The sequence below is a fragment of the Parasteatoda tepidariorum genome, chromosome 4, assembly GCF_982258835.1.
Source record: "Parasteatoda tepidariorum strain Cologne lab strain chromosome 4, Ptep-v5.0, whole genome shotgun sequence".
In the NCBI taxonomy this organism is placed as follows: domain Eukaryota; kingdom Metazoa; phylum Arthropoda; class Arachnida; order Araneae; family Theridiidae; genus Parasteatoda; species Parasteatoda tepidariorum.
In genome coordinates, this window is record NC_141758.1 from 78,007,458 (window position 1) to 78,027,465 (window position 20,008).

At 29.9% G+C, this 20,008-nt stretch overlaps 1 protein-coding gene across 3 annotated transcripts in view; it reads right to left on the reverse strand.

The window, feature by feature from the left end:
* Nucleotides 1-2,740: 2,740 nt before the first annotated feature.
* Nucleotides 2,741-20,008, reverse strand: part of Tg (Transglutaminase) — a 90,641-nt gene continuing 73,373 nt past the window's right edge. For all 3 annotated transcript variants that reach the window (XM_087161419.1, XM_087161418.1, XM_043053214.3), the window contains 13 exons: nt 19,506-19,650; nt 17,692-17,810; nt 17,472-17,582; nt 17,221-17,395; nt 16,025-16,163; nt 14,484-14,590; nt 13,330-13,495; nt 12,352-12,431; nt 9,566-9,711; nt 7,147-7,294; nt 6,812-6,972; nt 6,201-6,340; nt 2,741-3,648 (listed from right to left, as the gene is read on the reverse strand). In XM_087161419.1, coding sequence (XP_087017545.1) covers nt 3,414-3,648; nt 6,201-6,340; nt 6,812-6,972; nt 7,147-7,294; nt 9,566-9,711; nt 12,352-12,431; nt 13,330-13,495; nt 14,484-14,590; nt 16,025-16,163; nt 17,221-17,395; nt 17,472-17,582; nt 17,692-17,810; nt 19,506-19,650 — 1,872 coding nt within the window. In that variant the 3' untranslated portion in view covers nt 2,741-3,413. The remainder of the gene's footprint in view (nt 3,649-6,200; nt 6,341-6,811; nt 6,973-7,146; nt 7,295-9,565; nt 9,712-12,351; nt 12,432-13,329; nt 13,496-14,483; nt 14,591-16,024; nt 16,164-17,220; nt 17,396-17,471; nt 17,583-17,691; nt 17,811-19,505; nt 19,651-20,008) is intronic.

Genomic DNA, 20,008 nt, shown 5'->3' on the forward strand with positions numbered 1-20,008 from the left:
TTATTTTGTTTCATTAATGGAAGAGGAAAAAAGATTGACGAATTTCGAAAGCTCAAACTAGACGCTCCATGTCGATATGACAAGCGAAAAGTGACCTTAGAAACAGTTCAGAAACAAGAAAAATTGAAGTTGTTAACAAAAAATTAGGGAAAGGGAGATAAAAGAAAAAACTGTAAATTATTTTTTTTAAATTTATTATCCGAATAATTTTATTTGTTATCTAAGACGTTTGTTCAATGATTAACTAGTTCTTAAGAATAACTTAACAATAACTGTTCACTTTCAAATAAAATCTACAATGCAGAGTTTTGTAGAACAATTGAATAGAACGCAATATTGTATAAACTCAAGCAGAGAGGTAAAACGTAAAATTTTATTAGAAAATACAATCTAAAAATACAAATTCTACATCATACTTTTATTTTCTAAATGAAATTTTTTTTATAAAAACTTTTCAATTTGGAGCTACAACTTGCAAAAGAACTGGCCACGCAATCCCAGAAGATATAGATCTTCATTTGTTTCATATCATTATACGCACAGAACACAAATTATAAGAAAAATTAGCTAAATAATATTCCGGAATTATAATTATCATTTTGTTTTAAGTTTATTAATTCTACATAAAACAGCTTAAAGTCTCAAAATTTAAAAGCACATACAATTATTATGAATTTACAGCAAAATCTGATTATATATATATATATATATATATATATATATATATATATATATATATATATATATATATATATATATATATATATATATATATATATATATATATCGATATATATATATATATATATATATATATATATATATATATATATATATATATATATATATATATATATATATATCGAAAGAATACGTCATATATTTATTTAGGACACAAATAACAGTTTTGATGGATTCAACAAAAAATATTATTTAAAATATTTTATAAGGAATCAATAATTTCTTCTTTTGTGAAAATAACAAAATTAAAATTACATATTTACATAAATAACTGCAGTCAATTTTAAAAAAAAATCAAAAAGTAGCTAAAACGCGTTAATTCTCACAAGCCTCTAACAAAATTTTGCAATCAGTTTTAAATGCGAAGTAAACTTTAAATAAAAAAAGGAAAATTTTAAATAATTCTTCCAAAACATGTCATTATTTTTTTCAATTTTCAAACATTGTGTAAACCACAAAAAGTTTAAAAAATAACAATGTGACAAAAACATAAAATACAATTTAAGCATGTCAAAATTTCGTTATTAGTTTAAGCTATTCATTAAATGAAATCATATAAAATTCATAATTAAATAACAATAACTTGAAAGTTATCAAAAATACTGAAGTCAAAAAACATTATAAATACAATCAATAATATACGAAAAATACAGACAAATCAACAACCTTTGAGAAACTATTAACTCAATAAGTATAAACTGTTGGTGAATTCATAAGTTTGCTAAAACCTGAAAACACGTTTTTCAGAATTTTAAAACATATCTATTAATTTACATTATTGATATATTTAATATAAAATATATCTGCACCAAATTATGCACAAAAAAATTTATTTCCATTTACAAGTTTGAAATAACATGGAATAGATAGGATACATTTTAAACTTTAGTTGCCTTTAAGAAGCAGTTTGAAATTATAACAAAAATACAAGAAATTAATACAACATCAAAATATGAATGTATTAAATAGCTAATATTGTTAAAAAATAATGAAATACATTTTTAAAACAGGGACACGATAAAGAAGAAATATGATAATGAAATCTAAACCAAAATGAAAATAAGACTGAAAGTTCTAAACTAGTCAATGGTTTGATGAATAGACTATTACCTTATCGCCGCCATTAATATAAATTTTTATAATCCTTAAAAAATGACTTTTAATGTTCATAACAAAAAATCATAACTTTATTGTCGTTATGGGTGTAAAACAGAAAAATGTTTTTAAAATCTGATCCCTTTATTTAGAAAGACAGAATGAAATAAAATCAGAACCAGTTTCATTGTCCAATATAATTATAATCTACTTTAATCCCTTCTCAATTTTTTTAGATAATTAAATTGTTTTTAATGTTTTTAATCTCGCTTCCTTTAAAAATAATTTCTTATATTTTAATTATACTTTTACGTCCCTTAAATAAAAGCATTTAACCTTTTATTGGTCACTAATAGACCTTTTTTGCCAAGGATTCTAAAGATATATATAAATAGTCAAGAAATACCCTGTATATAAAATGAAAACGCACTAAATAACCGATAATGCAGTAAGGAAATAACAGAACTTCATATGAAATTTTAATTATAATTTTCAGGTCATTCGTTTTAGGTTTAAAAAAAAATTCAATTGGAAGATTTTAACTTATGCATTAAGTTTAGTTATATAAATTTTCATTACGCTTGCACTTGAAAACTCATGAAATGACGTAACATATAAAATATGATTTATTTACAATTCATATTTCCCCCCTAAAGTAATTCATTAAAATTTTAATAATACTTTTAATTTTTCGTCATTTAAATAAATAAAAAATGCGCCCCCCTCTATTGGTTACAACTAGGCTTTTTTTTGAAAAAGATTCTAAAGATATATATTAAGAGTTATAAAAATTCAGTGTTTAAACTCATAAAATGACGTAACACATAAAATATGATTTATTTAATTCATATTTTCCCCTCAAAATAATTCATTAGATTTTAATAATGCTTCTAATTTTTCGTCATTTAAATAAAAAAAAATTTACCCCTTCTCTATTGGTTACAACTAGGCCTTTTTTGAAAAGATTTTAAAGATATATATTAAGAGTTGCAAAAATCCCTGTATGCAATATGAAAACGAAAAAAGTTGTAACTAAATAACAGATCATCAAATGAAATTATATTGATTTTCACTTAATCCATTTTAGGTCAAGAGAATTTAATTCAGAGATTTCAATTTATGCATTAAGTTCGTCTATAAGACAACAACTCTAAATATGCTGCATTTGAAAACTCATAAAAATGATAAAACATATAAAATATGATTTATTTACAATTCATATTTTTGCTTTAGCCACGAAAGCTGAACAATTAAAACATCACAGACAAGCACAAAGCAATACAATTAAGGCAGCTCGATGCAAAAAATACATTTAAAAAATACAACACTATAAAAAATATAATAGTTCTCTAGATCATTCCTTTTACCAAAATCAGTCTTAAGTTCGTTTAAAGTTTCACCATAATATACAAGTACACAATCTTTTACAAATAAGGCACTTTTCGAATTCACTTTCTAAATCATTCCGTCATTAAAATATTTTTCATTTCACATTTCACCGAGATTCTTCAAATGCAATATATTTTTGTTCGACATAAAAACGTTCAGTGATTCGCTCAGTTTATTGGAATCAGTTTTCAGTGGGTATTGTTATCTTCAGCAGTTACTTCAGTTGAAGCGTTAGAGTGGGTGTCGTTGTTTTCGGTGGGTTTTGCGTCCTCTGGCTCTTGCTTGCTTTTAATGTCAATGACTACGTAACCATCGACGTCATCAAGCTCACGTGACCAAAATTTAGCTGCTATGTTCTTCTCACCTGAAGTCTTGGGGGTCATAGTGCAAGTTACTTCAGCTGTCCCTTCTACAGGCACATCTCTATAAATAATAAAGAAATTATTAGAGCCTGGTATAGAAGAAAACATAACGACATGAGGATACATAACTTTTTAAACATTGCAGTAACGATATTATCGTAAACGATAATTGTCGGATCCAAAAGATAAAATGGGCTGGACATCTAGTTAATTTGCTGAGAGATCTAAACTGCAGAAAACTGTTTCATGCCAAGCTTATCGCAAAATAAAAAAGAGGCAGACCTTCCTTAGATGGATTGACTGTCTTGAAAAAGACATGGATATTCTGAAAACCAAAAATTAGTGGACAGTCGCCAAAAAAAGAATCACCTGGAAAGGCTTTTGGAAAAGGCCAGGGACTACTTAGAGTTGTCGTGTCACTGTAGAAGAAGATATATGTCTGATAACAGATAATAATACTTTTTGATGCATGTTGAGTTTCATGAGTTATAACATCGACCTATGCAAAATAATTAAAATAGAAAACTATCACAAAATATTGCGAGATATCAATATTCCTTGGCAACGTATCGTGATATTAACATTTTGACATAAAAATGCAACATAAATTATATAATTCTTTTATGATTTTAATTTCTCGGTATTTTGTAATTGTTAATCTTTTTATAACATTTTGTCAATGTGATTGAAAAAAATATTAAAAAACAGACTATTCCGATTAAAATTTCTCAGGGTATATGAAATCTCAGGCTAAGAAAGCACCATGCGTCATAGTGTAACATGAACAAAATATCGTAGAACACATTGTAAAGCCTCATGTTTTCCATGCGAAACCTCGCATGTGACTCACACATATAACTGTACATTAGATAGTAGGAAAACAAGTAACTTTATTTAAAAATCTGGCATTCATCTAAATGGTAGGCAGAGAGTTACTTGACATCAACTCAGACATTTGTCGACCACTGCAGCTAAAAGTTACAGACATACAGCGTATAGAGTTCTTTGTATATTGTGGTTTTTCCCATCTAGTGGGCCTCGACCACCACTACAAGATCTCATCAGGCCATCTATCATCTCACCAGAGTCACATCTAGTGAGTTCTTTCAACAGCAAACGTTGTCACTTGGGCATATTAGTCAACATGACCTGATGCCAGCTAGTTCCATCATGCAACACAACAACATCATACAACTGACGACCAGCTTCTAACAGCATCATGGAAGCTGATAAGTGTTACTGAGAGAAAAAGCGCAGAAGCTGATAAGTGTTACTGAGAGAAAAGCACACAAGCTGATAAGTGTTACTGAGAGAAAAAGCATACAAACTGATAAGTGTTACTGAGAGAAAAAGCACAGAAGCTGATAAGTGTTACTGAGAGAAAAAGCATACAAACTGATAAGTGTTACTGAGAGCAAAGGCACAGAAGCTGATAAGTGTTACTGAGAGAAAAAGCACACAAGCTGATAAGTGTTACTGAGAGAAAAGGCACAGAAGCTGATAAGTGTTACTGAGAGAAAAAGCACACAAGTACCGGTCACTATCATCCGTATTTATCCATTAATCTAGTTTACATAACATTGATGGCAGCTACTAAATGTTTAATATTAACTATTAAAATCACTGAAAAAGTTAAATATTTTTTTTCCACCAATGGCAGGCACTGAATTTTAATCTTTGCCTATGTAGATGCCGGAATTATTACTCATTTAGCGTTACCCAGAGGGCACCTGTGAACCAAAGTCACGGAGGCGAGCAACATTGCCCACGCCACAAACCCGTTTATAGGGTGGGCCACATTCACACATCACACATACTCACAACAGAGGACAGCACAGAGAGAGAGAGAAACATCCATGCCCAGAGCGGGATTCGAACCCGCAGCCAATGGCTTCGCAGTCAGGCGCACTAACCGCTCGGCCACCTGGCCGGCGAAAAAGTTAAATATATGCGAATGGCATACTCGCGACAAGTATAGCAGAAAAATAAATGCATATTTTCTGTTGATGACGTACATTTCCGACCACTCTACACCCTGATGGGCCATTGCGCAACTACCAGAAGAAATATAAACAAGACCTTTAAATTAAACAAAACCCTGCTAAGTATAGTTTGTCTAAACTAAGAAATCCCGTAGCCATTCGTCTGAACCCCTGGTAACGAGGTATAACTGTTTCAAGTAGGGGTGTGGGGTTATTGTTTAGGACTGGTTTTGGTTCGGGTAGGCGAAAGAAATTGAATCTTTTTCTTCCGTCCACTGTGTTAGCCCTAGAGTGAAGAGAAGCTACCCTTCCTGAAATGAGCTATTCTTGTTTCATATTCTTGTTCGGTATCAGAGTTTGTGGTGGGAGTAGTTCTTACAGTAGACAAACTATATTTAACAAGTAACGTCAGTCGATCGTAGTTTTTCGATTCTCCGATCAACGATGGATCGTTGCAACACAAGCATGTAGGGGATGGATAAAAAAATACCTTTGGACTGATTGTATTAAAAATTCTTGGTAAATTTATTCTTAACCATTTATTAAGCATGTGAATTGGAACAAGATAAAGTTAATATCATTCAGCATAATGGTCAAAAAATAGGCTTCATAAATTAAAATTATTGCATACCCTTTAACTCTCAGTTTTAGTGGCTCTCCTAAACCAGGACCTTCAACCACAAAGAAACCTTTCTTAAGAATTTTTGGTAACGGATTTTTCAACTTGGCTGTGACTTTTAATTCTTGGCCTTGGGTTAGTTCGCCTTCCACCTAATTGAGAAAAAAAAGTTTTATTCACTGCGCATAAGCTGTAAGTATATAGAACTCATAAAATAAGTAACAAACATAGAGAGAACAAAGACAACAATAAAAATTAATGAAAAGAAAAGAAAAATTATTAAAATAGCATATTTTTAAAAAAAAAATTTAAATTTTTTTTTAAAAATAATACATAAGAAAATTTTACACTATAAAATATTCAATATGCCATTGCATATATATTTAATATAAAAAAAAACATTTTTTGATTTTTTAATATTTTTTAAAAATATTTCATTTTAATAATTTTCCTTCTCTTTTCTTTAATCTTTATTGTTTTCAATGTTTTCTCTGTTTTAAGTTTTTAAGTTATATATATTTTTTTTATTTATAAAACCTTTTAATTCAAATTTCTTTAAAATTATACATATAAATTAATATTTATTTATTATTTGAAATAGAGTTAACAAAATTATAGATCACCTCAATCTTGATGTCGGGCTTCCTAACCCTAAAGTCATCCTGAGCGAAGTAATCGAAACCAGTTTCAACTACCTCAGCCATGGCTATCATGTTAAAGGATCCCTGGTCGACGAGATCTTTTTCGTAATCATCATAAGACACTTGCATTGTAACTTCTTGTTCTAAAACATAATTATTTAAATTGAATATTTTCAACTACACATTAATGAACTCGTTTGAAAACAGTTTCTTTCAACTGAAATAAATAAAATCTTTATATTAAATAAATCTGAAGTCAAAATATATTCTTAATATTAAATGATGCTCGCAAAATATAGTTATTTTTATAAAATTACCTGTTCCTTCAGACACTTTCACTTTAAACTTTTCTCTTTTCACAGATTCTTTTAACTGCCCTGTATAGAAAGTTGTGTGAACAGCAAGGGCTCCTTTTACAGTGTAAGTCTTATTCTCAACTCCCTTATTCTTAACGGTAAGTTTAACCTAAGAAAATAAACAAAAGTATGTGACATATATTTACTGTTTATTACATATTCAGACAAAATTTATAATTATTATTATTCGTAAAATATAAATTTCATGTTATAATATATTTTTATTTATTTTTTATTTTTTGAATTATAATTTTATTTATAGATTATATTTTCATTTATAGATTATATTTATATTTATAGATTATATTTTCATTTACAGATTATATTTTAAGATTTTATTAGGCAGTTGCAGCCTAGCGATTAGAGCATCAGACTTCAACCCGGAGTAGTCAGTTTGATCCTTGAATGACGCTAAGACCTACAGAATACACGCGATATGTATGTTCCTAAAATCTGTGGAATCGAAAGTTCTGCAGTTGGTCGCGGAGCAGTACCATGAGTACAGAGATTTGGAGGTAATACTTTTCCTCGTCAGATTTACGTCTAAATTGTGAAAGTAGTCCTACGAATGAATGGTGCTGCCATCTATCAGAGTAATTCTAAGCTAAGTAGCACTTTCACCCTTGTGGCGCTCTCTTGTCAAACGAAAGGCACTCCTTCCTGACTTAATTCAAAAAGGTTAATGGCTGGCAAGCTTGGTTTGTCTAATCATTAGAAACAACAACAGATTTTATATTTATTAAAAATAATTATACTTCTGTGTGTACAATGGGTTTGACAAATACTGCACTCGTGAAATTCGACTTCGAAAAAATTTATCTGGAGTTTAAAAAAAATTTAAATAGAACTCTTTCGAATAAAAATTACATGAGCATTATTTTACATTCTAATATTTATTTAGCAATAAATGTTCAAGTTTTGTTACACATAAGTGGCTAATAAAAATGGTTCGATGCTCAGACTAAATTTACTGATAGCAATATTCTAAATCTGTTTTTTTTTACGATTAGAATCTTCTTATAATTTTGAGCAAATTATTAAATTTGGTAACTGTGCACAAATATTTCTGAAGGGTCATCGCGGGAAAAATCGAACTATATTAATACCAATGACCATTATTCTTTCCATTTGCAGCATTAATATGATTGTATGCAGCATTATTATGATGTTAGGCAGCATTTCCACATGCAGCATTAATATGACAGCAGAGTTGCCAGTATGACAAAACTTTATATTGGTAGAAAATATCAATGGAAAAAAAGATTTTGTAGTAACATACATTTGAATACAAAATACATGAAACAATTTTTACCATAGAGAATTCTACTTATCCTTTTTGTATAATAAAGTAAAATTCAGCAGTTCAAATATGTCTGAAAAATTATTTTCCAAGTGCCCATTGTAACGTTTAAAAAAAGCCGCATTTTCACCTAAGTCATTTCGTTCGTCATTTTCAGATTAAGTTGTAGCTCAGCTCTGAAATGCATGACACCGTAATATAAATTGACTCATACGCAATCTTTACTTTTACTATCCTTTTTTTCCTACCGCGCATTTTAATAGAGAGCATTGTTTTCTTTTACTTCAAATGTTTCTTTTTCATTTAGTTAGTTTGTGAAATTGCTGTTTGTCCAGTTTACTGGGAGTTTCTATTTTTTCACTTTTGTATCATATTTTCAAGATTTTGTTTGACATTTTTCTTCTGATTTCATTTTATGTATTTCTTGTATTTCTTTCTGGACTTTTACAAAACTTTCGGGATACTGAGAGATCGAATTTTGACATTTGTCCGCTCTCTCAATAGATAAGGTTTTGCTCTATGGCTTCCAGAGCTGGTACCCCCTGAAGACGTCGGCTTCGGAGGCCATATTTTCATTTTTATTTCCATTGCTTTTTTCCTTATTGCTTCAACTTTAAATAAAGCTACATTTTCACCTAAGTCATTTCGTTCGTCATTTTCAGATTAAGTTATAGGTCAGCTTTAAAATGCATGGCACCGTAATATAAATTGACTCTTATACAAATACGAGTGTCTAAAGATTTACGTTTCGCATTATGTAGGCATTAAATTTCTAAAATTTAATGTCCTTGTAACGTTGAAATTCAGCATTATTTTCCTCTCCGACATGAAATTTCAAATGCTATTTTCAAGCAAAGTTGAAGTCCAACTCCAAGGCTTATGGCATTAAATAATAAATTGCGTCTTATATTAACACGATACAATTCAGCATTATTTTCACTTATAACATTAAATTTCGATTGCGATTTTCTAAGAAAAATAAATCTCAACTCCAATATGGCACCATTATAAAAACGTAAACTTTCTAAAATTGTTTGCTTATAAATTTTTTAATTCATTTAAAATAAAGCTGTTTCTTACATTGAAAGGACTCCCAATTACAATGTCATCTAACAGTTGGAAGTCAAATTGAACATCTTCAAATTCATCATTTAAGTAATAACGCGAGAATACGTTGCCACATTGTCGAAGTGCTCGCAACATGACTTCCCGTTCTTCTTTGCTGCCTGAAATAAAAAATTAATAGCGTCAAAAAAGTTACTCAATATAAAAATAAATATTCATTCTAATAACTAGTAATATGTTATATGTTTTTATATTATTGCAAAAAATAGTTACTAAGATTTTAATTCGATAGTTTCTCAAAATATTCACAAATATCATATTTTTATAAAATGCCCACTGAAGTAATTACCTCTTTATTCCAAAACGGTTACTGTTTTAATCATACAATTGATGTCTAGATATTGTAAAGTGGCAAAGTGCCACGGATGAACTGGTTACTGGCTGTGAGACAGCACCATCTGGTAGAAAACTGTAGAGTGATTTCAGCTTGGAAACGCTCCGAGGGAAAAAATTCAGATTTACAGTTTCGAAAATATGATCTCTTTAATAAACAGATAACAGGAGCAACGAACTCTTCTAGTTAGATCAAAAACTGTTGTTTTTAGTCCCAAAGTGGTTTAGTCCACTGAACGATTTCTGTGTGTCCACAGATTTCCAGAAAGTGTAAAAGCAAAAGAGGTTAAGAAAAAGCCTCATCTAACTTAAAATTAATACAATTTAAAACAGAGCATGGAAGTTCATATCTAATGTGAAAAATTCCGGAAGAATACTGGTACCCGGAGAAAAGAATATGGATAGAGAAAGAAGGTTAGCATCCATAGATATAACTAGTCCATAGATATAACTATATGTAAACTAGTCCTTTGGTGTGGTGCCTGCGTATAAAGGAAAAACGAACTTAAAAGGGGCACAGCAGCAGACGTTCTTGAAACGGATTTGTATCCTCCTCTCCTCCCAAACACTACTGAGTTTGGGGAAGAGGTGAAAAGTTATAGCTTTTTTGTTTATTGTTGGCTTGTTCTTCATTTTTTACACTATTGACAAAAGATTCTGTACTATGAATTAACATTTTTTTTTGAGAATACATTCGTATCAGCCATCTTGATTAAATTCGCTAACAACTTTTGAGAAAGAAAGAAAAATGAAATGATGGTTGGTGGAAGTCAGCGCCATCTGGTAGAAAACTGCAGAGTGATAAACATACATGTAGCATAATATATGTAAAAGCGCTCCTAAACATACGTATAGATAGATGATTATCATAGATTCCTAACCACACCATACATCCAGCAACCGGTTCTACTCATATTTCAATAGATATTATTAATTTATGTAAGCTTTTGTGGTAATTAACTATAAAAAATTTACGAGTAAAAAAACCAGCATTATTACTAGTGTATTGCGAACAATTTATGCACATCCATATATTAAAGCGCATTTTTTAGTACGTAATGCAAATAAAAAAACTATTAAATAAACTCATATTTGCAAATAATGATCTTTTTAATCATATTTGCTACTTAGTTGCACTGTGCTAATTCCAGGATCGAATTTCGATAAAGCATACTGGCACCCTGAGGACAGCATCCGTAAAATCCATTTTTACAGCAAAATTTTAAACCATAAATTTTACAGTAATAAACATTTAGCTAAAATTGTTCAGTGAGTTTGCAGTAAATATTACTGTAAAAATTACGGTATATCAAACTTTTTGTTCCATTAAATGTTATGGCAAATATGGATTTCACGGTAAAAAATTACTGGCACTCTAAGTGCCGGTACTTTTTACCGATATTCGAACCGGAATTTTTTTACAGTGTAATATACTAAACGCACTGAAAAAAATTTCACCGCTATTTTACATTCATGAAAAATCTAAACAATTTTTTAAATTTTAGCAAATGTAGTGTAATGAAAATTTTGCAGAGCGAAACCATAATAGAGCGTAGTAACTAAAAAATCAAAACATATTTATTTCACTAATAATTAAAAATAATGATTCGAAATAAGGTTGTTAAAGATTTCCTTGCTTCCAAGCAATGCTTTTTCAGGTGAAAAGAGAGTGCCTTAATATTTTTTGTTCTAAATCTTAAAAAAATGCTGTTGCTATAGTTTAATTTAAAACTCGAATATTTCAAGAGATTAAACTTAATCGCCAGCCTTTTGATTGCCAATGGTGCCAGTTGGCGAGTGAAAATGTTACTACCTCGTTTAAAATACGTTCGCGAGACGCCAGAGTACTTGTACACCTTGCGCAAATACGAATAGTCTTTTGTGAGTGACACCTCAGTCGATCAAAAGTTAAACCAACAGAAAATTAGCAGAGAGAGGTGCTGCCTATCTAATAAAAAAAGATTGCCAAGTTGGTGGAAATATAAGCCGTAGAGGCAGATACAAATTAATAGCAATTCTTTCAATTCTAATAAAGCAAATTATAATTGATCTTTTAAGGTTATTTTTGAAGTCAACTTCAAACCTTAACTCAACCATCACACCTTAAAACAAGCTCAAATAAACCTTAAAAACACCTTAAATTTTTGTAAGGGAGAAAAAACTATCATGCTGAATAATTTTTCGGATCACATGTAACTGGATGCCTACAAGCGGCGAACATGATTGGCTAACCCACTCGTTATGTTGCTTATAAGTATCCAGTACTTGCAGTTTGGAATTTGATTTGTACCTACCTGCATTTACATGGCTATTTTTATTAAGTAAAAATTAGAGAATTAAAAATGTAAGAATTAAGTACCTAATTAAAAACATAGAAAATATGTAATGCCTATAATGACTGTACTTACTTTCTTTGTACTTATATTCGTCAGTAATGTCTTCCCGTTCATATCTACCAACAGCCTTTGTACTTATATATTGGCCGATTCTGGAAATATTATAAACATTTAAATACCTTTCTAACATTAAACTGCATTAATTATATTCAAGATAATAGGCTTAGAAGTGGAATGCAGATTAAAAAAAAAGTCAAGGGATATTTTTTAATAAGAAAACGGGAACTAAATAAGCATTTTTTGGTCCAGAATAAATATCCAGACTATATGTTAAAAGGGTAAACGGCGAAATCCAACAAAGGTACAATTTGAGATCCTTTTCTTGATATGACTAAATCCTAAAAATTTTAAAACAATGAATCCTGTGCTAGTAAAACTACATGTTTAGCCCTGTACATCATAATTAGTGGATTGTCACTTATTTCGAACAATCGAATTTTGCTCTTTTTTGTTACCATTATCAATTAATAATTAAAATTTCTGGGTTAAAAATTCAAATTCTTTTATCCCTTTAAATCAATCATTTAAATTCTTAACACTAGATTGCCTAAGGAAGTCATTTTGACTGCTTTTATTTCAATTAGAAAAACAATGATGTATATAATGACACAATTTCTTAAAATTTTGTACAGCATATAATTTTTTTAGCGTTAATATTTACTAAAAACTTGTTATATAATTGCAAATAATAAAGAAAATATTAAAAAGAAATTTTTAAAGAATTTTTTTACACATTATTTATTATTTTACAATCCAGTTATTTTGACTGCTTTTGGGCAATATAGATATATACTAAGTTTCAGTTTTTCTAGTGTTAAAAGCTAAGATTCTGGACAAATAAGAACACATATTTTATCAATAAAATTAAAATAACTACTATCCCGGAGATAAAAAAAAGCACATTTTAACAAAATTATAAACATTTTACTCACTGAACAAATAAATTGCGCACCAAGTGTGACAAATTAAACTGAGAGTTCGAAAACTTACGCTTCAGTCTTCTTATTGATGAGTTTCAGAGGATTGTTCTTTCCGCGGTACCTCCAGTATACTTTATCTGCATTCACTTCGGCAAAGACGAAAGGTCCATCAAAAGGTTTCTGTATCTCTCCTCTTTTGATTGCTGCTACACTAGAAGGTCCACAACGATACTGACCTATTAAATAGGTCAAATGAATTAAAACGATCATCATCATTCGTTTCAAATTATCAAGTAAAATAGGTGCAAAATTACTATTGCTTATAAGTTAACAACGCTTCATTAATTAAACGTAACGCGAATAAATATAATAATTCTGGATGATGGCATCTTTATAGAATCGCGCAAACTAAATGACACTAAAATGCTTATTATGAAGCATAAGTATTAAAGATATTACTTTTGCTTACTAAAAAAAAGTATTAAATATGATGTATAATTGCTAAATTTATAAAGATTTGGCGAAAAACATTTTGCCAACTGAAAACAATATAGTATAATAATGATATTAGTAATTTTGAAGCAAAATTAATAAAAAATTTCTAACATTCACATAATTTTCGCAAAGATTCGTTCTATATTCCCATACTCTCCAAAAGAAAGTGAAAGGCCGCTATAGTCCAGGGGTTGGAGAATCGAGCTCCGCTACAGAGGGATCGGGGTTCGATCCTCGACTCCACTACGACCCACCGAGTACATCCGATTAACATGCTCGTAAATTCTGAGCAATCGAAAGTTCTGGGGTCTGTCGCTGAGCAGTACCATAGATCTGGAGAAAATTCCTTTCTCCTTCTGATGCATGTCTAAATTTAAGAAGTTGTCTCACGAATGAGTGGTGCTGCCATCTATTCACGGTACTCTGAGCTAAGATGTACTTTCACCCTTGCGATGCTCTCTGGTCAAACGTAAAGCACAACTTCCTGACTTAACTCGAAAAAAGCCAATGGTTGGCAAACTTGACTTGTCCAAGTGACATCAAAAACAACAAAAAAAGAAATTAAAGAAGAAGAAATAATATTTCTTAAAAATCAATGAAAATTTAAGTTAGAAAACTAAAAATTATGAATAAAAAGATAAAATATTCTATGAGAGAATAGCATTGGTAATTAAAAAATAATAACACACACAATGAATTGACATAATTCTTAATTATGTTTAAACCCACCATCAGATGTTTCTTGAGGAGTCGCGTCAATGGCTTGCCATCCAGAATAGCCACCTGGTTCCAAATCAGGACGTTCCATCCATACTTCATTCCATACATGGAAGTTCCTAAAATTTCGAAAAATTAAATTAACGGAGCAGTAATCAGTAGGGGAAGATCATAACGAAATAGATTTTTTTTTTATTTGTAGCTTGAAAGCGATGTAATTAAAATATCCAGTTACAAACATTTTACCCTAGCAATAATATTTACCTCAGTAGCATTCCCAGATAGCAAAATAAGGTTTATTTTCACTTAGCAAAAACCTTATAATGTAAACCTAAAAAGGTTTTTATGCAGTTTATGTGTAAACCTTCTAATCTAAAAACGAGATCTGTGACAATCTGCTCTATTCTACATACATTATCCTAATCCAAAACCTTGGAAAACAACCTTCCATATTAAAACCTTAAATCGAGGTTGATTTAGGGTTTTCAAGCAAGGAAAAATCTTTTAATAAGGCTAGTCTCAAGGTGAAAATAATCTTAAATCTAGGTAATTATAAGGTTTCTTCTGGCAACGTCTTGTATGCTCAGCTGAAATCCACCTTGTCATGAAATTTTAATGGACAATGCAATTTGATCCTATCTCTAGTGTGACGTCAGCTAAGGCGTCATTATGGGCTCAAGTGACCATTTTACCTAAGTAACAATACTTTTTAAAAACGTTTTAAAAAATAATTTTTAATTCTTTTAGGATGAAAGGTTTGAAACTGCAATATTTGCTTTATGGAAAAAAAGGTTTTTAGTACAAACATTTTCGTGGCAATTAAAAAGAAAATTCCGACACAAAGTTTCCGTAAGGTTGCATGCTTTCTGGGATGATATTTCTTCAGTTTTTTATCACAGGATATTTACATATACAGTACCTGGCTAAATTATTAGACGAACTATAAGATTAGAATTATCATTCATGTTTTAGGTGCTTAAATTTTTTACATGAAATTATATAGAGGAATAATTTTGGTAATTATATAACCCAGATAACGGGCAGTCTTACGTCAAACATTGTATTCTCATTTTCAGCTTCTCAAATGCAAAATTTTGTCTGTGTTCAAAACTTAATGACGAGGCTAACTTTGACTATTAAAGCGTTAAAGAAAGTTTATAAAAACCTGAGTAAATAAAACTTAATTCAACGATGGTCATAAAATATAAAATAAACCATGAGAAGGTGAATTTATACTCGAAAAGTAGCATAGTTAAATTTAATATTGTTTCAAGCTTGTCTGATCATTTATTTGGGTTTAAGGTTGTTGCTGGCAATTAAAATTAACCTTACACTGCTATCTGATGGTAAGTAACTGCGACTGAGAAAAAATAATAAAGCATATTTTCATTTTGAAAAAGTTGAATATATTTTTTTTAATATTTACAAAAGCTTTATTATGGCATTAAAAGAACCAAGTATTTACAAATTCATTGTTTTAACATAAGTAATATTTAGAAGTTAAGAAGAAAAAACAATTAAATCACTATTTAAGATTGTAATAAAACACATACCACACAGAGTCGATATTAAGTTTTTCTAATGGTTCTCCATCTTCATTGTAGAAGTAATCAATTGTCAAACTATTGTGAGTGTCATGCGCAGAAGCGAAATTAGTGACAGAACGGCATGGAATACCCAAAGCTCGACAGGCTGAAAACATGAGAAACAATCAATATACAACTAAATATTTCTAAAAATTAATAAAAAATTTAAATTCAATCAATTTAAGAGACAAAAAAAATGTCAAAGGGAAGTAATTTCGGAATGTTTAAGTAAACTAACGAAGTAATGTCAGGTGAAATTTTAATAAAATTATGCAAAATGTTATTTAATTAATCATATTTTTATTTCATTTATTGAAATATCATTTTCTTCCTTTAATTCATATTAGTAATTCGTTAGTTAGCAGGAATACAACTTTCCATAATTATGTGATAAATTCTTTATTTTTGAGAAAAATATAGTTAATTTAAATGATAAATATTGTCAAGGGTTTTAATGTTATCAATACAAAATGTATCTATGATGAAAAAAGAAAGAACAATTATACTACTAATATAAAAAAGCACATCTAATATAAAAAAGCCTTTAATTAACAAAACGGTTAGCGCACTGCACATATTAATTACCTTCATGATGTAGTTTTTTAGCAATTTTGATGCATTTTGCGAATTTACTTAAATTTTTTAACACTCGGACTGCCGAATAATTCGGTATACCCAGAACGGCCATAAGCGGTCAAATTGACTGTTCCTTAAAAACAGTGATAAAAATTGAATGTTAAGGTATATTAGGTAAGAAATTGTTATATAGGGTTAGAAATTGTTATTTTCATGTTGTTCTCATATGAATCATAGTTTAAAATATTTAATTTTACTCATTTATTGGAAGAAAAAAAACATATTGAGTTAGGGGTTAAATGATAAAAAATAATTGTACTAAAATAAAGTTTAAAATCGTTTCAAATCTTTTTGCGGTCAAAATGACCGGTCTGGCCGTTCTAGTGTTAATGCACGGATCAATTGAAAAAAATTACTACAACAATGTTCGACCAAACAATCCCCAGTAAAAAGTTATAAGAAATAGCGTTCAAAAACTCGAATATTTGCAAAAAATTTTTAATTTTTAAGATTAAGAATATTAACTTTATGCAATTTGTAAAAGTACAGAGATTTGAAATTCGAAGAAACAATATTGGAGCATTTACCAGTTGTTACAACTCCAGAGAAGACCCAACATTGACCGTATTTCACGGGCTTCTTATTCTTGTAATATTGCTGAAGTATTGCAATACTCCCTTGCCAAGATGTGGGAGCTTGACCGCCACCATAGTCATCGGACCAATTACCAACCAATACTCCATGGTCATCGGGTGAATTTACCTGTATAAAGAACTAAATTATTATATGTTCTAAAGAATTTTCATCATAAAATAAATAATCATAACAGTATACATACGACTGCAGAAATATGCCTGACAACTTTCACAGGATCAGATCTATCAACGATTGAGAGTTTAGAGATATGACCAAGTAAATATACGCAACATTGCAGAATGTTTTCTTGAAACTAGAAGGAAATATATTCATATTTCAGCATTTCTAACAGATACACGAAAAGTGTTCTTTTAATCTCTAAATTGAGTTTATTGGCTTCATTTGAATGGATGCTTCCTTACCTGTCCATAGTTCCAGACACAAGGGCGCAACCTGTTGTTGGTCCCTCTCCAAATCAACCCCCCTTCATTCAATACGTATTCTTTTCTGTGCTCACTATCGCTCATGTAAACAATGTCCTCTGAAATAAATAAACAAATATTCATATATATGTTACCGGCAAAGTGTGAAACGCCGCCATTCTATAGAATGCCTAGGCATTGCATATGTTACCGTTAAAGTATATAATGCAGTTATTTCATAGAATACCTAGTTATTCCATGAAATAACTGATCGTGTCCGTTAAAGTGTGCAATATGTTATTAATTTGACACTTTAACTAGTTTTTCTATGAAATAACTAGGGATTCTATAAATTAACTAATGAGAGACAGTTAAAGTGTAAAATAAACAATTGATCTAAAATGAAATAACTAGGTATTCTATAAATAAACTAATGATAGACAATTATAATGAAAAAGAAGCAATTTATCTAATTTATGCAGCGTATAAATGGTATTTATGGAAACGTACCAGAAAATCATTTGTTACAACAAGGATTACTAAAATGACACTTGGAATTACAAAGAACATTATTTCTAAAACAAAAACATTTTTTGTTGAATAGTTCATAAATGCAGTAGGGGTGGAAGGTAAATGTATTTGTCGTGCGAGATATGTGATTATGATATAGATTATTTTACACTTTAACGAGCTGCAGATCGTTATTCTATGAAATAACTAGTTAAACCGTGAAATACAAGAGAGTTTTACACTTTAACGGACACGATCAATTATTTCATGGAATATCTAGGTATTCTGTAAAATAACGGATTTCATACTTTAACGGTAACATATATAAAGCCGGATGTTTTTGGGCAAGGTATGAAATATGAGAAGTATTGCATGCTTTCCCTAGGCATTGTACATAATATCTAGGCATTCTATCGAATGACAAATGCTATTTAGACAAAGAAAGAATAAAACGTCCTGATGAGGTTGTTATGTAAATGATGTGCATTTTTGAAAAATAAAAATGTAATTCTGAAAAAAATAATGAGAGTGCCATTAAAAAAAATTATTCAAAATGCGTAAAGAAAAATGAAAGTTGTACAAAACATAATTTATGCCTTTATTATAAAGGGAAACAAAATTTTCTTATAAAAAATTCACATTTAAGTCACAATTATTTTCAGTTTAGAAACAAATATTGCACAAAATATCCATTTCACCACCTTTACTAACATGGCCACAGAAGATTTTATACTTTGCCGGTTTCTCATTTCGTATTCTATAGAATGCCTAGGAAATGTGCGAAATATGAATCATTTCATACATTGCCGGCAAGTTTTAGGCATTATATACAATACCTAGGCATTCTATACAATGCCTGATTTCAAACATTGGCGGTAACATATATATAATTTTGTTTTTTTTTTAATCTATAAGTTATGTTGTACCGCTATATTTTATTCAACAACGAGTTATTTGCTATAGAGAAAAATCCGATTTTTATGTATCAACACTAATAGTGAGTTAATTATGTGTGCTTACTGTTATTAGTGTGCCAATATGAAAGTGTAAAAAGGAAATAAAAAAGAAGCAATTAGTGTATTAGTCATTATCAATTAAAAGTATTACCTAAACATGAATGTTAGGATGTAAAAAATTTCTTTATGTTTCATTTGAAAGGTCTAAAATGTATATAAACGCTTAATTTTTATGGATACTAAATTTAATATTAAAGTCTTTTTCTAAATCAACGATTTATAGATAATAGGCATAAACATAAAATAAATTCCCTAATTAATTGATTAAAAGTATTGAAAAATTCTTACGTTTGCACCATGGATTGAAAAGTATGTAAATGGGTGTTTTGGAAGTGTATCTTAAGCTCTTAGCTTCTTCCTCTTTGTCTCTCTTTATCTTTGTGTCTACATCAACTATCCAGTCGCCTACAATGCAATTTGGAGTTGTCGTTACCTAGCAAAATAATAAAATAAATATCGCATGTTATGAAATTTAACGAAACAAATAACTACAATAGTTTTAGTATCAATTTGTAAAGTTCTACAAAGATATTCAGAAGCTACTGTATGGAAGCCACGTAGAAGGTTGTCTCCGGTAAGAACTTCCCCCTTCACAAAGCCTGAGCTCGCCTGCTGCTATGGAAACAAGAATAGCTCATTTCAGGGTGGGTAGCTTCTCTTCATTCTAAGGCTAACACAGTAGACCGAGGACAATGATTCCCTTTCTCTCGCCGACTCGAGCCAAAACCTGTTCTTAACAATAAAGCCACACTCATACTTAAAAAAAGTAATACCTCGTTACCATAGTTATC